We start from the raw sequence: 18,688 nt of genomic DNA, 5'->3' as shown, positions 1-18,688 counted from the left end.
CAATATCTTTGGGGGCCATATTGTATTAAGTCCATGAGAAGTTTATGTCTCACTATGGGTGAGGGATTGTATGCAATTCCAGTGAGCAAGGTTACCACAGCTCCTTCATGCAATTCCAGTGAGCAAGGTTACCACAGCTCCTTCAGGAACAGTGCGGAGTGATGAAGGTGAATTATTTAGGCTGTAAACACCTCAGAAAACATGCATGTTGCTTTGGTGAATGGCATAATTGTACCCCTGGAGAAAGGCTAACCTCAGGTACTGGACCCAGTCAGACCTGCTGGGAAATCACAGTGAGGTACAGAGGGATTGCAAAACTAATCTCATGGTCTGGATGGAGGGAGATACACAGTTGACGGACTGAAACCTTAGCAGGTGCCTTTGAGGAAGACAGCAGGAGAGGGGGATGGTTGCAAGAATAAATACATTAAAGATTGTGAAGTGCTTTGAGATCTACTGGAGAAAAATGCTATATAAGCGTGAGGTATTAGTGGTAGCCCCAGAAGTCCCAGTCATAGACCAGGACCCCATTGCGCTAGGGGCGATGCAAACACAGAACAAAGAGATGCCCCTACCCAGAACAGATTCCAATCTAATATCCCAAACCCTGCTGCCATTAAGCCAGCCAACCAGGGGCCCTAGGAGGAAAGGACTATTCATCTTCCTTCAACAACCTGCTCTGGAGCCAGATTGGAATAGGAGAGGAAGGGCTCTTTTTAAACTACATTAAATGATGGTCCTCTTAAACTAGAGAGACATCTGTTTCCACCCTAGCCCCACCCGTGGACTGTCGACCTTCCTGCAGCAAAGGGAATTACGGTCTTAGGCCACGTGAAACTGGGATGATTCTAAAGAAGGAGGAGGATTCTGCTTCGCCTGCAAGCCACCTCATCTGTTGCCGTGTACAGTTCACTGGAGTTAGCTGGACCCAAATCACATGGGAAATAATGTCAAAGTCTTGGGTGACTCCTTAAGACTTGTATCTGCAGGTAACCTTCTGCTCTCAGATTCTTCATGGGATGAGAGTTACTTATGAGAGTTGAGGACCTGCCCCTCATAGACAGGCTTAGTGGGAGAGCGATCAGGTTTGAAATACGCAGGCATCCTGCAACCAGCTCTTTACTGTGGGATCCTTCAGACCAAGACCTTGTCTCCTCCAGCAAAGATCCCACAATGCTTTTACAGAAGAGCAGGGATTTGCCCTTAGTTCAGCTGGCCAACAGTAGTGGTGATGTATGTGGTTTGGCCACCAGGTTCCACCCCAGAGATGACTGCAGTTTGGGGGGAGAAAAGCTGGAATGTACCTGTTCTGTTTATTTCCTGTGAAGCACTTGGCATTGGCCACTGTCGGAAGACAGGATACTGGGTTAGATGGACCACTGGTCTGACTCAGTATGGCCATTCTTATGCTCTTATGAATTACAGAAATGTATGGGCTGCAAGAAGCCTCAAGGGACTGTTTAGTCTACCCGCCCCGTGTGGAGACAGAATTAAGTACACCTAGACCTATGGTCCCTTCTGGCACTAAAATCTATGAATCTATTCACCCTAGCAGTGGATGCACTTCAGTGGGGATCTATATCCCATGGTGTCCATTCTGAAGCATTCTTCATGCACCAACCTCAGCTCTGTATTTGGAAAAGCCCCTTCTGCATGGTGCTGGGAAGACCCTAAGTAAAATATCATCACAGCATGCATGCTTTGATATCTCCTATGGCTAGGAGGAGGAGTTGGAGAGGACAGTTCAGCACTGGGGCGATGTGGAAGGTCAGGACATTGTTATACCAGGGGAGAAGTAGACTCAAGGGCAAGTTATGGGTATTGAAAAGGGATCAGAGAGTCAGGTGCAGAGAAGAAATCTCTGTATATTATCCTTTCGATTGCAGTAGCACTTAACCCCATTGTGTTAGAAAATGTGAGTAGAAAAGTGTTATTTACCCTTTCACACAATACAAAAACCGGGGTCAGCCGATTAAATTAATGGGCAGCAGGCTTCATACAAACAAGAGGAAGTGCTTTTTCACACAACTAACCTGTGGAACTCATTGTCATAGGTTGTTTCAATGTCCAAAAGTATAACTGGGTTAAAAAAAAACTAGATAAATTCATGGAGGATAAGTCCCTTAATAGATATTAGCCAATATGGTAAGGGACACAATCCAATATTTGGGGCAATCCTAAACCTTTGACTATCAGAAGCCGGGAGTGGAAGACACCGACAGAGGTGGATCACTCCAAAATTGCCCTGTTGTGTACACTTCTCCTGAAGCTGTGGTATGGGCCACTGTTGGAGACAGGATACTGGGCAAGATGGACCATGATCTGACCCAGTATGGAAGCTCTTGTGTTAGGCATTGTAGAAACCCAGAGCAAAAAGACAGTCCCTGCTCCAAAGAGCTTACAATCTAATTTATGATGCACTCTTTAGAGATATTTTTCATCTTTTTAAAGACCCCTCCTGCAAATCAGTGCTGAAATCCAGTTGTCTGCATTCTAGACGATCCCTATATCATGCAATCAGAAATGGTTAAAATCTCAGGCTCTGTCTTTGGAATTGCTGTGGCCTGATCCCACCATAAAATCCTACTCTTCCTTTTATTAGCATTAATTCTTTCCTGGTTTGTAACTGGAGGGTGGGTCACTAATAAACGTCCCCTCAGAACATCACAGCACAAAATCACCTCTAGGATTTGAGAGGAGGGTGTAGTAAACAGCTGAAATGCTGTTCTAAATATTTAGATACATGAATTTTGCAAGCAAGGGAATATAGGTCAGCCAGAGTTCCTGCTAAGCTTTAGGAAGCATCTGAACCTGCGGCATGCCTTCCTGAATCAAGAGCAAGACTGGAGATGTGAATGCATTGTATGCCAACACAGGATCAATTCTGATTAAATCAGCTTTTGGAAGTACTGTAAACAAATGAAGGGAATGATTCAAACCCTGGACACACAAACACGGATCCACACACACATCTAGACACAAACATGTACCAATCCATCTACATACACACATGTACTCAGCCCCACATATGCAGACACATACCCTAGCTTGCAAAGAAGTTAATTCCTATTTTACAGTTGGGAAAACCAAGGCACAGCAAGGGGAAATGATTTGCCCATGGTCATCCAGCAGCCCAGTAGCAGAGCCAGGGCTAGAAGAACCCATGAGTTATTGGCCTAATGCTACCACTATGCCACACTGCCATAAAAGGAGGCACAGCCCCAAAGAGACACAACCCAACAAATCCACACCTCCTACCGACTCAGTGAGCTCTGATGAGTATGACAAGCTAGTGTTGTCACACACAGATCCACAACGCACACTGCCCTAAACAGACCTTGCACAGAAATCTCTCCCTCACACACATTCAGCTACACAAAAAGATACCCCCCACAAAAGCCGATCCCCCATGCACAAAACACACACACACACACACACACTACTTTTCCACCGCATCCCCCCCTCTCCTCTACCACTTTGGTTCCCTCCACCCTGCCCCATTGCATGACATCATTACTCCCCCTCCGCGGCCTGCACCATTCCCCTCTCAGGGAGGTGGCGGAGGGAGGGAGGGAGGGAGAAGAAGACCAGGGGCTTTGTGCACAGGGAAAAAGCAACCTCCCCCGCCAACCTGCTCTCTCCCCCCGGGACAATGCACCAGTCTCCCCCTGGGGGCCGCAGGATGGAGCCCGCTGCGCGCGGCGCTGGCCCATCCCCCCTGCCGCCGGGAGAGTTGGTACAGGCCGGAGGCAGGGGTGGGGGAGGGGAGGGTATATGTACTGCCGGGTGGGGGGGCCGACGCTCACTCAGTCCAGCGGCAGCAGCAGCAGGAGGGTAACGCGGGGACATTAGCGGCAGGAATGGCCTCTAATGGTGAGGCGGGGTGGAAGGATCCCCGGGGCGCTGCAGAGGGGAGCGCGGCGGGCTGGCTGGCTGGGTTATTCCGGGGGGCGGCGCAGCCTGGGTGGTGGGGGTGCAGTGGGGGAGGGGCTGCAGGCTGGGTGTCCCGGGGGGAGGGGTCCCCTAGAGCGAGGCCCTGGGAGGAAGCGGAGCCGGGCGGGGTCTTTGTCCGCGAGGTAGCGCGCGCTCCCGGGGTGCACAAAGCGCCCCGCCCCGTGCAGTGGGGGGGGGGGAAGCAGGAGGATTCGCTGTTGTTCCCCTTCCCCGGTGCGGGCCGGGGCCTCCGTGCCCCCTGTGTGGGGGCGGGGGAGGAAGGCACCCTGGCATTAGACGCAGGAGGTGGCCGCCGGCCACGTGCCCACGCCACGCTCCCCCCGTGCCACGTGCGGGTCAGAGCGGAGGGTGGGAAGGCCAGCCCCGCCCGGCCCTATGCGGGGGAGGGGGAAGCGCGCCAGTGCGGATGGGGCACGCTGCCGCTCTCGGGCGGGGCGGCCCCTGGGTGCGTTGGGGGCTCCTCCGCGGGATGGGGGGGGAGCAATTCCCCCCTAGAACGCCGGGGAGGAGCGTCGCTGCGCCGGGGGGGGGGTAGTAAGCCCAGTGTATTGTGGGAAGGGGGGTGGGGTAGCAGAGGCTCCCCTGCTGCTCCCCAGCCTTGGGGGCATCCCCTCCGCGGTCCCTTTCGGGCCGCCATTTTGAGTGTCCCCCTATGCCGTGGGGTCGGCCTTTTTTTAAACTGCGCCACCAACGCCTTTGGCCGCCATTTTGTGGGGGAAAGAAGCAGGCTCCCGGGTCCCGTCTCCCGGCCCCCTGGGGAAGGAGGAGGGGGAGGTTGTGAGGCAACTGCGCGTCAGAGCGGGGGAGGGGGACGAGGCGCGGGCAGCCGGGCAGTGAGCGCGTGATGGGACGAAGGAGGGGCGAGCGCGGAGATCATGCGCAGTGGTGGTGCAAACCAGGTGCCTCTCCGGTTATGAAAGTGGCGGGTGCGCATGCGCGGCAGAGGGGGTGGGCGGATGCGGCCTACAATACGTGCGCGCGAGAATGTGTGCGCGGTCGCTTCCCTTGCCGCAGTCTTCCATCCGGGTACTTTTCTCTTGCTCCGCCCACTACACGCTTTTGGCGCGCGGCGTGCGGTGGTTGGATCCTAACGGCCCAATCAACCGTCGGTTACCCCCTTTACCTTTAAAAGCGCGAGCCGCTGCAGGCAGCCAGTGCAGTGTGTCGGGGGGCCTCGATGTCACCTGGCAAATAACCCCATGAACCTCCAGGGCCCCCACCCGTGGGGTAAATATCCCCTTGTTGCGCCCCCCCCCCCCACTGGATAAATACCTCCTCCCCTCTGGTGCCCCTGGTCCTCCTGAGTGGTAAAGACTCCTCTTAGGGCCCCCCCAGTTGCTTTTGCTCCACTGCTGTGCTACCCATATGGGGGATGTGACTTGCTCTGGTGACCTCCCAGTCTTGCTGCACTCAGGGATGGCACAGTAGGGGTCAGAGCAGGGCAGTTGGGGGGCAGCCCTGCACACACACGGGCTGAAATCATGATTCACACGTATAGCAGCCTAGCAGTCACCTTTCCTGCCTCTCCCATGTTGAGTTGCACCAATGCCCTCATATAGGATCTGGGCCGGGTTCGAGGTCAAGGTTTTGGGGTCTAATTTGTTGTTTTCCCTTTTTGTCTCTTGCAGATTACACCCAGCCGGCCACCCAGAGGTAAATGTCCCTGCTTCTCTGTTCCTAAAGTGGGACGGTATAGATTTCTGTTGGTTCTTGGTGTGAACCGATGCGATTGTTAGACACCCCTGCCCAGCTGTCAGCCTGGGCTCTACAAAATGAGAGCAATGCTGGCTTCTTTCACTGCCACGTTGGGAGGATCAATCCCAAGAATCTCCCACTCATTGCACTTCCATTGGTGCCCTAGACTAGTGGGCCCATCTAGGCCAATAACCTGCACCATCCTTGCTGCCCTGGATCAGATCCATTGGCCCATTTAGCCTGGTATCCCTCATCACTCCCTCTAGCCCAGATCAGACCAGTGTGCCTATTTAGCCCAGTGTCCTGTTTTCCAACAGTGACCAGCATTTTCTCCTTTAGAGAGAAGTGTTAAAAAGTTCTGCAATAATCTGACCCCTAAAGGAAGCTTCGTCTTAGACTCCATTGATTTGTAAACTCTTTGGGGCAGGGTAGCGCAATATTGCAAAGGTTTATGACTGAGGCTGCTAGGTAACAGGTTAAAGTTTGAAGCTTTTATATCCGTTGCAGCCCTCCTTGGTACTCTTAAATGTTATAATAACACAGGATATTTTTATTATCCCTAGGAATGTCCACTTTTTGGACAAATCTGTTAGGCTCAAAACTGTCTCATTTGGGGTTTTGAGGGTTGGTCCATTAATATTTTGAACGTGGAAATAAGCTCTTATTTACCTGTTGTCCTGTGGACCAATGGGTAGCCCCTGCAGCTAAGCTATTAAGTCCATTGATTTGTGGCTCCTCAGGAATAGCACTGCTAATGGCATTCAGGGCTCTGAAGATGCTGTGGTTGCTCCATCAACCCTCAAATTGCACCTCATGGTGCCATGATGTCACAGCAGTTTTCAGATCAGTCTGCCTAGGTGTGTGGGACCTTTGAAAAACTGTCTCTGAACTGATGCAGCCTTAACTAGAGTCGCTGCCACCTCTTGGAGACTATCTAACCTGAAGGGTATGTCTGATCTGTCTCCCTTAGTTATGGGGCCTACCCAGCACCACCAGGACAGGGCTACTCTCAGCAAACCAGCCAGCCCTACAGCCAGCAGAGCTACAGCGGTTATGGCCAGTCTGCAGACACCTCAGCATATGGACAGAATAGTTACAGTTCTTCTTATGGCCAGAATCAAAGCAGTAAGTACCAGAGTCTCTTGATCAGTTGCATAGTGTGTTCTGGGAGATATTTAGAGCCCTGTAAATCCATGGCCATCCACAGATATCCATGGACTATTTTTCCAGATCCAATTTTTATATCTAAAGTCCTGCAAACCTGCAGATAGCTGCTTTATATCCCCATTTCAGTGCTATGGGAGCAAGGTTTCCCCCATGCAGTTGATATGGCCATTCCGCAGAGGATCTGCATTTCAGGGCTGGAGGAGGGATTCCCCATATGTAGAAGTTTAGGGTGACAGCATTTATTTCTTACCTAGTGCTTTAAATCAGTAAATCTCATGTCATTGTCCCTGTCTTACAAATGGAGAAATTGAGGCACAGGGGAAAGTAAAAAGACTGCCCAAGAGCTCCCAGCAGGCGGGTCTCCTGAGTTGTGGTCCAGTTCTCGAGTCACTAGGTAACACTGCTTTCCCAAAGGAGCCATGGAGAGGTGATAAGCTGGCCTCCCTCAGCTGTTTCAGTATAGCTCACATATAAAAGGGACTCTTGAGGTTTGTCAGCCTTGCTGTGTTTTAAGGAGCTTTTGATTTTTGATTTTTTTTTTTTTACCAGCAGGCTACAGCACTCAGTCAACACCTCCGGCATATGGAACAACTGGATATGGCAGCAGCCAAACCTCTCAGACGTCATATGGGCAACCCTCGTCCTATCCTAGCTACTCCCAGCCACCGGCTGCCAGCTCAACAACTGGAAGGTATGGCTAGAGAGTCCTAGTCTTCCTATAGATTTCCCCACATGTGCCCCTTCTCCCCTTTGCAAACACTTCTACATTTAGCATCACACCTACTGTGAAGTTTTACTCTTGCTTTACAGATTGTGGCCGAGGGGAGGGAGACTTGCTGAGGGGAGGGAGATTGAATCTGTGACAAACTGTGTGTAGAGCCCAAGACTCCCAGCCCCTCTTCCTTCCTGCTCTAACCCACTAGGCCCCACTTCCCTCCCAGAGCTGGGGATAGAACCCTGCAGTCAGTCTGGTGCTCTGTCAGTTAGCCCATGCTACCTCGGTGATCGAGGTCCTACAGACCAAATGGCTGGTGTTCGGAGTGATGGATTGAAAAGAGACTTGGCATGTATTTAATTGACAATGACCTTTTTTTAATCTGTAGTTACGGAGGCAGTTCCCAAAGCACAAGCTATGGCCAGCCCCCGAGTGGAGGCTATGGTCAGCAGTCCAGCTACAGCAGTCAGCAACAGAGCTCCTATGGGCAGCAGCCTTCCTACAACCCTCCACAAAGCTACGGGCAACAGAGTCAGTACAGCAGCAGCAGTAGCAGCAGTGGAGGCGGCGGGGGCAGCAGTGGATGTGAGTTGCTCTTAATTGTACTCTGTCAGGATTGAAAGCTGGGAAAACTTGATGTAGGGGAGAATCCAGATATGTGCAACTACTGATGAACAGGCTATTTAGCCCTTTTTTAGTGCTGTTCATGCAGGCATCTTGATTTTAACCCCATGACCTTGTTATCCACCTCGTTTGCTGAGGTATTGAGGCTCAGTTGCCAGGTCACGCAGCAAGTTGGGAATACATCCCAGAACATGAACTCCCAGTGCTCTACTTGGCAGACCCCACATCCCTCCCAGAGCTGGGGATACAAAGAACCCAGGAGTCCAGATTCCAACCCCCTGCTCTGACCACTAGATCATCCTCTTTTTATAACATTGAACACGTTGTTCTCCTCTTCAGCCAGCAGCTATGGCCAGGACCAGTCATCCATGAGTGGCAGTGGTGGTGGTGGTGGCGGTGGCTATGGTAGCCAGGATCAGAGCAGCTACGGAAGTGGCCAGCAAGACCGTGGTGGCAGGGGCAGGGGAGGATATGGCCGGGGCGGCTTTGACCGTGGTGGAAGAGGCAGCCGTGGCGGGCGTGGAGGCATGGGGTAGGTGTCTGATGCTTGTGGTGGGAGAGGGAGTGGGTATAATGTTACTATCTCTAGCATTGTCTGAAGTTAACACGTTGGGGAGGGTGTGTTGGTTTATGTAGAAGCTCTTCCTGTATGCATGGGTGGAATGCCATATCCTCATACTGCTTGTGGTAAGGGTGTTGCAGTGCTTTACCTGGGGGGTGGGGACTGAATGGCAAAAAAAAGCTTTTCTTGTATGTGTGGGGAAGATTCCCACTACTGTGTAACTTAAGAACCAATGCAGGTTCATATCAACAGTAGAGAATTTATGCATGGGGGTAAAATACCCCACTGGTGGTCATTATCAGAGTTGTGTGTCTGACATCAGACGTGTGTCTTAATATTAACATCAAATGCACAATGTGAATTCCAAGCGTTTGCTGAACTTACATGTTACTGTCTAGGTATATACTGAAGGTTTATAAATATTGCGACATGAAGGGCGTATAAATCTCTACATCAAGGGTTTATTTGCAATTTATCTGGAGCTATAATCTGTTCCGCAAAGCACCTGGGTCATGTTGGTAAGAAACAAGGGCTGTAAGTCTCCTCCGTGAGAGGAGAAGTTGTCTTCCCAATTTGGTTGCTTACAACCTGTGTATCAAACTTGGTTAACTCTGTGGTCCATCCACACACTGGATATGTTCCATGGGTTAAAGGATGTGTTTGGGCACCCAATTAGCAGCTTCTACAGCTGTGATCACATTTATATGATTTGCTTTTGGTTTATCTCGCTATATACAAACAGAAAAGCAGTGTCTTAAACTGCCGTGGCGTAACAATCCTCCCACAATAGAGGGTTGCTTAGTGGTCTAATAAAAAGGAACAATGTTAAGTTGAGAAACAGGTGCGAAATTATATTGATTGTGAACTCTGTTGATCAGGAGAAACTGAGTTTAAATTGTGACTTTAGAAAGGTGAGTATTAGGTTGGGGGGAATCAAAGTATTGTTGATGTTACTTATCTGCTGTTAACACTACATGTTATCTGTTAACAAACTCTGCGTTTTATGTGCTACAGGTGTGAAAGTCAATGAACTTTATCAATTCTCCACCTTCCACATGTTAGCTAAGGGTGAGGAAGGGAGAGAGCTTATGTTAGATAGATTTAGCAATCAATCAGTTTATTATGCTATGCTAGGGAACTTGGGTTGGCTTTTTTATATGCTTTCAAAGCAAATATTCTACATATCTATGTTTAGGAGGTATCAACACCGCGGAGGGTGGGGGGAATACAACTTCTTGGTACAGTATAACATGCGGTTCATGGATCCGTACCACGCTAGGACTGCATCGAAGAGTCAGCGTTGTCTCAAGTATACATCACGACGGCTGAAGTAATAGGAGAAGGTTGGAAGCCAAAGTTGCGCTCATGGTAGATTTATCCATTCCTCTTTTACAAGACAAAAAGGGTGTATTTTTTTAAAAAAATAAAAAGCCTAAATATGCTGAGGGACAGAACAAGGTTGAAAGGAGTATTCTTTAGGTTTTCAGGAAGAACTGGAAAAAAATGTTGATCAGCATTTTAAGATCTGGTAGTTTTAGTGAACCTTTTAGCCATGGAAAAAGCTTCATTATCTTCTAACTTATCTCCTCAGCGGTGGTGAGCGTGGTGGCTTCAATAAGTTTGGTGGTAAGTCCAAAGAGTTCAAAACTTGAACCAAAAAAAGTATATATATTTTTTCCAGAGACTTGTCTTTCGTATGCAGAACCTTTATGCGTTAGGAAAAGCCACCATTTATCAGATATAACCTATGGGAGCGCCCTCTGCAGCCCTCTATACCAAATGAGTTCTTGAGAATATATATGGTGTCACTGATTTCTGCATCCACTGGGCTTCTGCTTTAACCAAAGTTCTTGGTGCCAATACATCTTGGTTGAATGTTTTGCAACAAGACGCACAAAAAAAACTTGTGCTTTGGGGAAAGAAAACAAAAGTGTTACTTTCTAGAAGTGTCTGGTTTGTGTGTGGTTCCTTTTTAAAAAAATATAAAACACACAAGAAGCTTTAAGTGCTGGTGATTTTTGGAGTTAAAACATGGTAATGGAATTGCATGCAATCCTGAGGATAACGATGCAAAGGGTTTACGTACCTTTTATGGTTCCTGGTAAAGAAAATGGGGGAAGTCCCCACAAACTGGAATGAATTTTTGGTCTTGTATAAACTTCCCTTTGACTCCATTGCATGGTTTTGTAAGCTTATATCTTAAGAAAGATGGTTTATATCTAAGCTTATATTAAGAAGAAAAAGGTATTTTTGCACTCAAATATACCAAACAAAATATATCTAAACATTTCCAGGAGAGTTCCCATGGGTTTACTGAAAAGGGTTTGGCATGAATGATCTCTTGACCAGGTCAATTTAGTTTTAAGAGACCAGTGTTGGGCATATGCTTTTAGGTTCTTTAAGATAATTACTGATTAGATCTGGGTTTGAGTAAAGGTGTAATGGGTGAAATGTCTAAATATAGCAAAAATACTGATCTGTAAATGGTTTGTATAGGTAAATGGTTTAAATGAAACAAAACTATATTTATGCAAGGTTAGCTCACTGTAAATGTGTGGCATGGACTAACGCCACTATATCTCTGCATAAATCTTAAAGCTGTTGTGTGTGTCGTTGTAAACTGTGACGCTAACCATAGTAGCAAGTGCTATGATGCTACAACCTGGTGTTACTGAAGGATGTGAATGACAAAGGTGTATGTGAACAGGTGGACAAATCTTTCAATAGCTCCTTAAATTGTATCTGCAAAGGTCTCAATTTAAACAGACCTCGGAAGGTGATGCTAAGCAGAATTAAATGTGTGTTAGGAGGGCTTTTGTAGTTGATCCTCCATGTAGAGTTGGAAAAAGGCTTTTTCTGTGTACAGTATGACATCTGAAAAAGGAATTGTCACTGGTTTTGCAGCACTGTCTTCAAAATATCTTAAGTTCTCTGACTTTAAGGTTTTTTGCCTATGGCTAAAGTAAAATAAACATAGATTCAACATTCAGAGCACATGTACCAACACTGGCCTATTGTCTAATATATTTAGTGTGTGTGGGAAATGAGGCGGTGCCTCCACCGACTAACTAGATCTCTCCTTATTTTCATGTGCAAAAGGGCCCCGGGACCAAGGACCTCGCCATGATCCTGGTACGTGACTTTGTTCCCAAATAAATGTGGGTTCACAGCATCAGTTACCTCTGCTGTGGGACTGTTTGTGTTAACTTAAATCAACTTCAGATCTCCTAAAACAAGCATCAGACCCATTTCACAAAAAGGAAGATCTAAATTATCTAAGAAAGTTTGCATTGAAAGCTTGCACTTAAAGTCCTGAGTATCTAGTGAGTTGTGGTCTTGTTGAAGACACAGTTAAGCTGCTATTGTTGTAGCATCCACAGTGGGATAATTTTTGGTCTTAATCTTTGGTTCTTGGATATCAATTTGACTGACCTCTTACTTTGCAGCTTCTGAACAGGATAACTCTGACAACAACACCATTTTCGTCCAGGGACTTGGTGAAAATGTCACCATTGAGTCAGTCGCTGACTACTTCAAGCAAATAGGGATCATTAAGGTACCAGTACAAGAGAACTCAATAGTCTGTTTGCAAGAACAGCATGGCCAACAAAGCACTTCTCTGGTCACCCTGTTCCCCGTTCTCTTAACATATAATCCAAGCACTCTTACTGTGCGGGGAGTTCAGTCTACTAGCTTTGAATAGGACAGTCAGGGCTTCTGTGGTGGTTGACTCAGGGAAGGGGGTTTTGTGGGTTAGGGCAAGTGAGATGGGGGTTCAGCACTCCTGCATTGGATTCCCAGTTCTGTCCCTCTCAAACTGGGAAATAACATGTGTAATGATGAAGTCCTAGTTTGTTAAATTGACTTGAATAATCCAGCTGGAAGGTGCTTGGTAAGCACTGTACAGATTTTACTGGTGCCTTACATTTGTACTGCAGTGCGACTGCAGTCAGGATGGCAGTCCCTACTGTGACCATCTGCAGTCCTGATGGTATCTTGTTGATGCTCTTCTCAGAGCCTTCCCATGCAAATTTCTCAAATATTCCCTAGTCTAAAGCAATCAATTATTTCCTTCGTTTTTCACCCCACCCAACAAGGGAGGTTACGGGTGGCTTTCAGCCCTAGGCTAATCTCCAGAAGCTGAACTCAAGAGATATGCCCCTTGCTTGTGTTTCAGACAAACAAGAAAACTGGGCAACCCATGATTAACCTGTACACAGACCGTGAGACCGGAAAGCTGAAAGGGGAAGCCACAGTGTCTTTTGATGATCCCCCATCTGCCAAGGCGGCAATTGACTGGTTTGATGGTAAGGGGCTTCCATCTGGCTGGGCCAAGTTGCTCCTGCCAGAGGTAGCATGAGCCATGGGGTTCTGGGAGTCAGGACTCTGGGGTTCTGTCCCTGGTTTTTGGAGGGGAGTGGGATCTACTGGGTTGAAATTCCACTTTTTCTGTGGGAATATTTGTTTTTCTTGAATTTTGTTTTTCACTGGGGAAAATTGAGATGAAACATTTTTGGGTCAGCTGGACGTTATCTGCATCAACATGACAATCACAATCCTGTGAATTGTAATTCAAGTTCTTGGGCGAGGCTTGCTGGCTGGCTGACCTCTCCCGCAATGCACTGTGATCTCAGACTAACACATCAGTGGAGTCATGCAGCTTGGGTGCATCGAGATGTAACACCAGCAAATGGGAGGATAGATCCATTGATTACAAGGCTAGAAGTGGGGACCATTGTGGTGACGTTGAAAGAAGGTTGAAAACCTCTGGACTTGGACGGATGGAGGTGTGGGCTCCTTTAGAAATTCACCCTGTAGTCTGGATTTCTACTAGAGAATCTAGTCTTGGACTGAAAACTGACTGAAGAATTTAACTACAAATGGTGGTGTTCAGCATAGCATTTCATGCAGCATGAGAAAGGGCACTGAACTGTGCGCTTCTATGATAACATTTCCAGGTTTGGACCTGTAGGTGGGGGTATTTGCATACTTTTGATCAGAAAAAAAATGTCTCTTCTGGGATCTGAAACTATTTTCATAGTCACATTAGTCTGCTGACCCCCAGGGGTCTGTGGACCACAGGTTGAAAACCACTGATCTAGTCTAATCTGTATAACAGCTCAGAAAACTTCCCCATAATAATGCCTAGATCCTATCTTTTTTTCATCCAATTTTGATTTAAAAATCATCAATGATGGAAAATCCACCACAACCTTTGAAGTGTTTTATCTAACAGGTAATTACTCTCACTGTTAAATGTAGGCCTTATTTCCATGGGCATCAGAACCACAGCTCCCTAAAAAGCTACTGGAGTGCCTTCTGGGGCAGTTTGTCATACCAAACAAACTTCTGATCTGAAAATGTCAGATTATTTGAGCCAGACATTACCATTTTAGCTTGGGACAAAAACAAATTTCAAAACTTCCATCCCAGGTTTCTCCACAGGATGGAAATCCAGAATTTTTTTGTCAACCCAGCTGTGGGTTAAAGTGGGGTGAGAATGGAATAGTATTCACTTTAAAGGGTCCTTGTGGAGCATCATAAACCCAGTCACCAAGCTATGTGTGAGGAGAAATTGACAAGTCTGGTTTCTTTCCTCCAATCAGGAAAGGAATTTTCTGGCAACCCCATCAAAGTCTCCTTCGCTACCCGGAGGGCGGACTTCAACCGTGGTGGTGGAAATGGAAGGGGCGGCAGAGGCCGTGGAGGTATTTAGAAGCATCTGTTTGCTCCTCATGGGAAAGGGTGCTCCATCTAACATAAAAGTGGCCTCTATTTTTCAAGGTCTGGATGCTACCAGCCAAGTCTGTAAGCCATTAACAGACTGGGCTAAAGTCCATCCACGCTAGACTTCAAATACATGATCAGGTCAAAGATCCCCTCTTAGTCTCCCCTCTTCTCCATCTGAACTGAAACCAGAGGGTTTTCAAGCCCTTGTTTCCCATTTACACTACAGGTTGGTAGCTCAGTATACTCTTAACTGTCCCAGCTATAACGAACTGGTGTGTGGGTGCATGTGTGATGGCTGTCTTCGCCAAAACACCGGGGATTGAATCAGAGACCTACAGAGCTGACAGGTGCTACACCTTGAACTCTAAAGATTCAATACTCTGTAGCTGGAAATGTAACGAGTTACACCATCTGTGAATCAGCAGAGCGGGGACTTGTCACACATGCCCACCAGTGAGTTACAGGTTAATATACAGTCATGGGTCAGCCATGATGTTTGTATCCACTTGTCATGTGTGGGCTAATCTTGTCTGTCAGTGCATGCTGGAAAAATCTGCCCCAGCAGGAAGTGACCAGGTGTTACATAGCGTTCTTGGATCACTTGCTGCACAGAGTTCACTTGCCACAGTTGAGGGATGTGGCTGAATGTGAAATAAGCCGTGATCTGGATATAGGGTTTGCAAGAGTGAGATGTGACTATTGAATCCAAGACTGTTGAGCCTGGAGTTAGTTGCACAAAGGATCAGCTCTCTGGGGATTGGGGATGCAGACAGTCATGTTCCCTCCAGTGACTTTGCCCCCTCTAACCCATCTCTCCTTCGCCTCCTGCAGGGCCTATGGGTCGTGGTGGATTTGGTGGCGGAGGTGGAGGAGGCAGTGGCAACAGTGGCTCCAGTGGGGGTAACCGAGGTGGCTTCCCCAGCGGGGGAGGTGGCCAGCAGCGTGCAGGGGACTGGAAATGCCCTAACCCGTAAGTAGAGGCTCTGATTGCGTGTGGGGGAACTAGGCATTAACTCTTGGGTTTCCCAGAAGCTAATGCCTGTTCTCAAACATTGTCTTGCAGGACCTGTGAGAACATGAATTTCTCATGGCGTAACGAGTGCAACCAGTGCAAAGCACCCAAGCCAGATGGGCCCGGAGGACCACATATGGGTAAATCAGTTTTGTTTGTCCTGCCCCCCAGTAAGGGGCAGGCTTCATGGTTGGGTCTCCGCCTTTACATTCTTGGCACCTATCTTACTTCTCTGTGTTTGTTTTTTCCTCCATAGGAGGTGGATTTGGAGAAGAGCGCCGTGGAGGCAGAGGTGGTTTTGATCGGGGTGGCTTCCGTGGGGGCAGAGGCGGCGATCGGGGTGGCTTCCGTGGGGGCAGAGGCGGCGATCGAGGTGGTGGATTTGGGCCAGGAAAGATGGATAACAGGTAAAGTGGACTCTGGTGAAGGAAGGGCAGGGATGCTGTAACCTCTGTCTAGAACTGCACTGTCTAGAAAAGACAGTAAGTGATTCAGGGAAGTGTCCTGGGTGTTATTCCAGCTCTGCCATTTGTTCTGTACAGCTGCAAGTGTGACTCAAGAGCTTGGAAAACCTGCCGCCTTAATGAGACAATCTGTCTAGTCAGTTGGTCCGGAACAAAGTTGGCTGGAAGCTGAAGCTAGACAAATTCAGACTAGGAATAAGACATAGGGTTTGTTTGGGTTTTTTTAAAGCAGTAAAGGTAACTAACCATTGGCAAAACTTACCAAGGGTTGTGATGGATTTGCCTTTGGTTGTGTGTTTAAATCTAGCCTAGACATCTGCTGTAGCTCTGCCACGAATTGTGGGGCTAGATGCAGGCATCACCAGAGGAGTTTCTCTGGCCTGTGTTGCACTGGTGGGTCAGACTAGAGGATCATAATGGCTTAACATACATGAACTGGGGAAGTCCCTTCCCTCTGCCTCAGTTTCCCCTCTTGTAAAATGGGGATAATGCCACATCTAAAACAGCTATTGACTTATTTGTTTAAGGATCCCTCAGCTAGCTGCTTGTGAGCAGAGTTTAGAATACTCCCCATTCTGTCCCATGTTTACCTGTTACTTCTGTCATAACCCTTCCTCTTTCTCTCCACAGGGGTGACCACAGACAAGACCGCCGTGAGAGACCCTATTAAGACTGTATAAATTCCCAGACCATGTGACTTATACTTTTTTATTTTGTATGTCAGACTTTGTGCTGCAGACCATGTAAAGCTTGTTCCATTTGTGTAAAACTTTGTATTGTCCTCTCAATTTTACCTGTTTTTTTGTTTTTTGCCTGTACCCAGAAGAATCCCTTTACATTAAAAAAACCCCGTCTTTTAGTTGCCATGTGTAGCTTTCTTTGGGGCCAGGGCTTCAATAAAGGCAACTTCACTTATACTAGAAAGCTGCGGTGACTGTATTGGGAGTACTCCACTGCTAACCATGGGTATTTAACATACGTAAATGCATTACACTATGAACAGTACTAGCATATAATGCAGCGGACCCAAATAGAGGAAGACCTTAATCGTGGTTTAAACGTAAAATTCTTGATTTTTTACACTTGTTTTGAATGTGAGTTCTCATCTTTATTGCATGAAGCACCATCCTCCACCATAGAAGTGTTTATCCTAATAGGGACATGATCAATGTGAGCCTTCTTATCAGTGTCTACATAGAAAGTTTGCTTGCTGGGGATTTCGGGGGGGGGTTGGGAATGGATGGAAATCAACTTATTTCTGGGTTTTTGTGCTACCCAATGGAAAGTATAGCTGCAGAATTAGAAAGCTATATTCCATAAAGATCTAATCTAAATAAGGTGTGTGTATATCTTAATGCAAATTACATAGATGTGAATTTACACATTAACTTGAATGGATTAAATATACAGGTATGTAAAAGTGCCACCTCATACAACAAATGTTAGATTAGCCGCTTTTTGGGTTTGGAAAAATAAGGCATTGTTCTTTCATAGGCAACAGAAGTACTGAATTCCAAGAGGTAGTCAAATTCTACATCCACCTATGCAATCTGGGTGTAGACTGTAGAGTTGCACAGATGAAACTGACCAAAGTTGTTAGCTTGCAAAATTTTATCCCTGGGCCTGAGGTGCAAGAGGATTTTCCCCCAGTGTTAGTAGGGTAAATTTGGGGTACTAAGCTGCTATGGTGATCAGCCCACCCAACTAGAAGAATAAAAAGCACCCTTGTTTTTCTAGATTCAGCATTCATAAACCCAGGAGAGCAAAGATGTTACCGGAAGTTTTCCCAAGGGTGTTCCTCATACAGTGAGATGCAATAATTTCAGCATTATCCAGTTGAACAAAAATTGGCATGGGGTAAAAGTGGACAGATTGGTCTTGGACTGGTAAACCCTTTTTTATTATGGGAAATGCTGTTATAGAAAGTTCAAGGGAGCATATAGACTGACTTGCTACAGTTGGAGCTGCAGTGTGTATGAATGTAATAAAGTTTGACTTTTAAACATGCTAAATAAAAGATCCACGATTATAAATATGTATCACTGTTCAAATGTTTTCATTGATTTAACTGAGGTTTTCATGGCTCTGTAAATAGGGGATAGTTCCCTTCTGAGCCATAGAAAACAGCAAGGTTGAAAGTGTAGGATGTAAGGAGATGTTGCATGCCTTTAATAATAAAAAAAAAAAAAAAAAACTGGTGTGAAAAACTGGGAAAAGCAGGGGGTAGGGTGAAGAGGGAAAAAAAGCCTTACCTAGTGAATTTGTAAAAGGTTTGAACAAACCTGAGGCATGTAGTCCACATGATCACAAAACTTCAGGCAGAAGGTATTTTTGCATCCTTCACATACTGCATCCATGTGAGTAGAACCCCTTTCTGGTCTCAAAATCAAGAATGGGCTAGATTGCTGTGGGAATCTAGTCCAGTTGCAAAAGCTTTTCATAAAGAGAACAGGGTGGTGGCTACTGCTGGGGAGGGGTGGAGAGGATAGAAAATCACTTTTTTCTGTCTTCGAGTGATTGCTCATATCCATTCCAATATAGGTGAGCGTGTTCCTGGAATTTTTTTCCCCTTAGCAAGCGCCCTCAGGAGTACCACACTCACGCTGCGGTATGTAGTGCGCTGCTGACCCCACGGGCCCTCAGTTCCTTCTTTCCACTTGTGATGGCTGATGGAATGTCTGCCTCTTGCTGTAGCAAGTAGCATCACTGTTGTGCATAGACTGTTGTTTAAATAGACTTATCGTTCAGTGTAGTGTTCAGTAGTT

General features: G+C 47.0%; 1 protein-coding gene across 2 annotated transcripts; it reads left to right on the top strand.

Moving 5' to 3' along the window:
* The first annotated feature begins 3,802 nt into the window (after positions 1 to 3,802).
* Positions 3,803 to 17,960, top strand: LOC137156629 (RNA-binding protein FUS-like). 2 transcript variants are annotated; one of them, XM_067553504.1, is made up of 15 exons: positions 3,803 to 3,873; positions 5,583 to 5,607; positions 6,620 to 6,774; positions 7,369 to 7,507; positions 7,920 to 8,116; positions 8,495 to 8,687; positions 10,309 to 10,343; positions 11,817 to 11,849; positions 12,164 to 12,273; positions 12,895 to 13,024; positions 14,324 to 14,425; positions 15,279 to 15,417; positions 15,511 to 15,599; positions 15,716 to 15,866; positions 16,554 to 17,960. In XM_067553504.1, the coding sequence occupies exons 1-15, from the start codon at positions 3,861 to 3,863 to the stop codon at positions 16,591 to 16,593; spliced, it is 1,551 nt and encodes a 516-aa protein (XP_067409605.1). In that variant the 5' UTR covers positions 3,803 to 3,860; the 3' UTR covers positions 16,594 to 17,960. The 2 variants fall into 2 exon arrangements, with proteins under 2 accessions (XP_067409605.1, XP_067409604.1); XM_067553503.1 differs by having other exon boundaries at positions 7,366 to 7,507.
* The last annotated feature ends 728 nt before the right edge of the window (positions 17,961 to 18,688 follow it).

Source organism: Emydura macquarii, unplaced genomic scaffold, assembly GCF_026122565.2.
Source record: "Emydura macquarii macquarii isolate MOO-44397 ecotype Brisbane River unplaced genomic scaffold, CSIRO-AGI_Emac_v2 contig_1456, whole genome shotgun sequence".
In the NCBI taxonomy this organism is placed as follows: domain Eukaryota; kingdom Metazoa; phylum Chordata; order Testudines; family Chelidae; genus Emydura; species Emydura macquarii.
The sequence above is the reverse complement of the archived record's forward strand: the minus strand, read 5'-3'. Positions and strand labels throughout refer to the sequence as shown.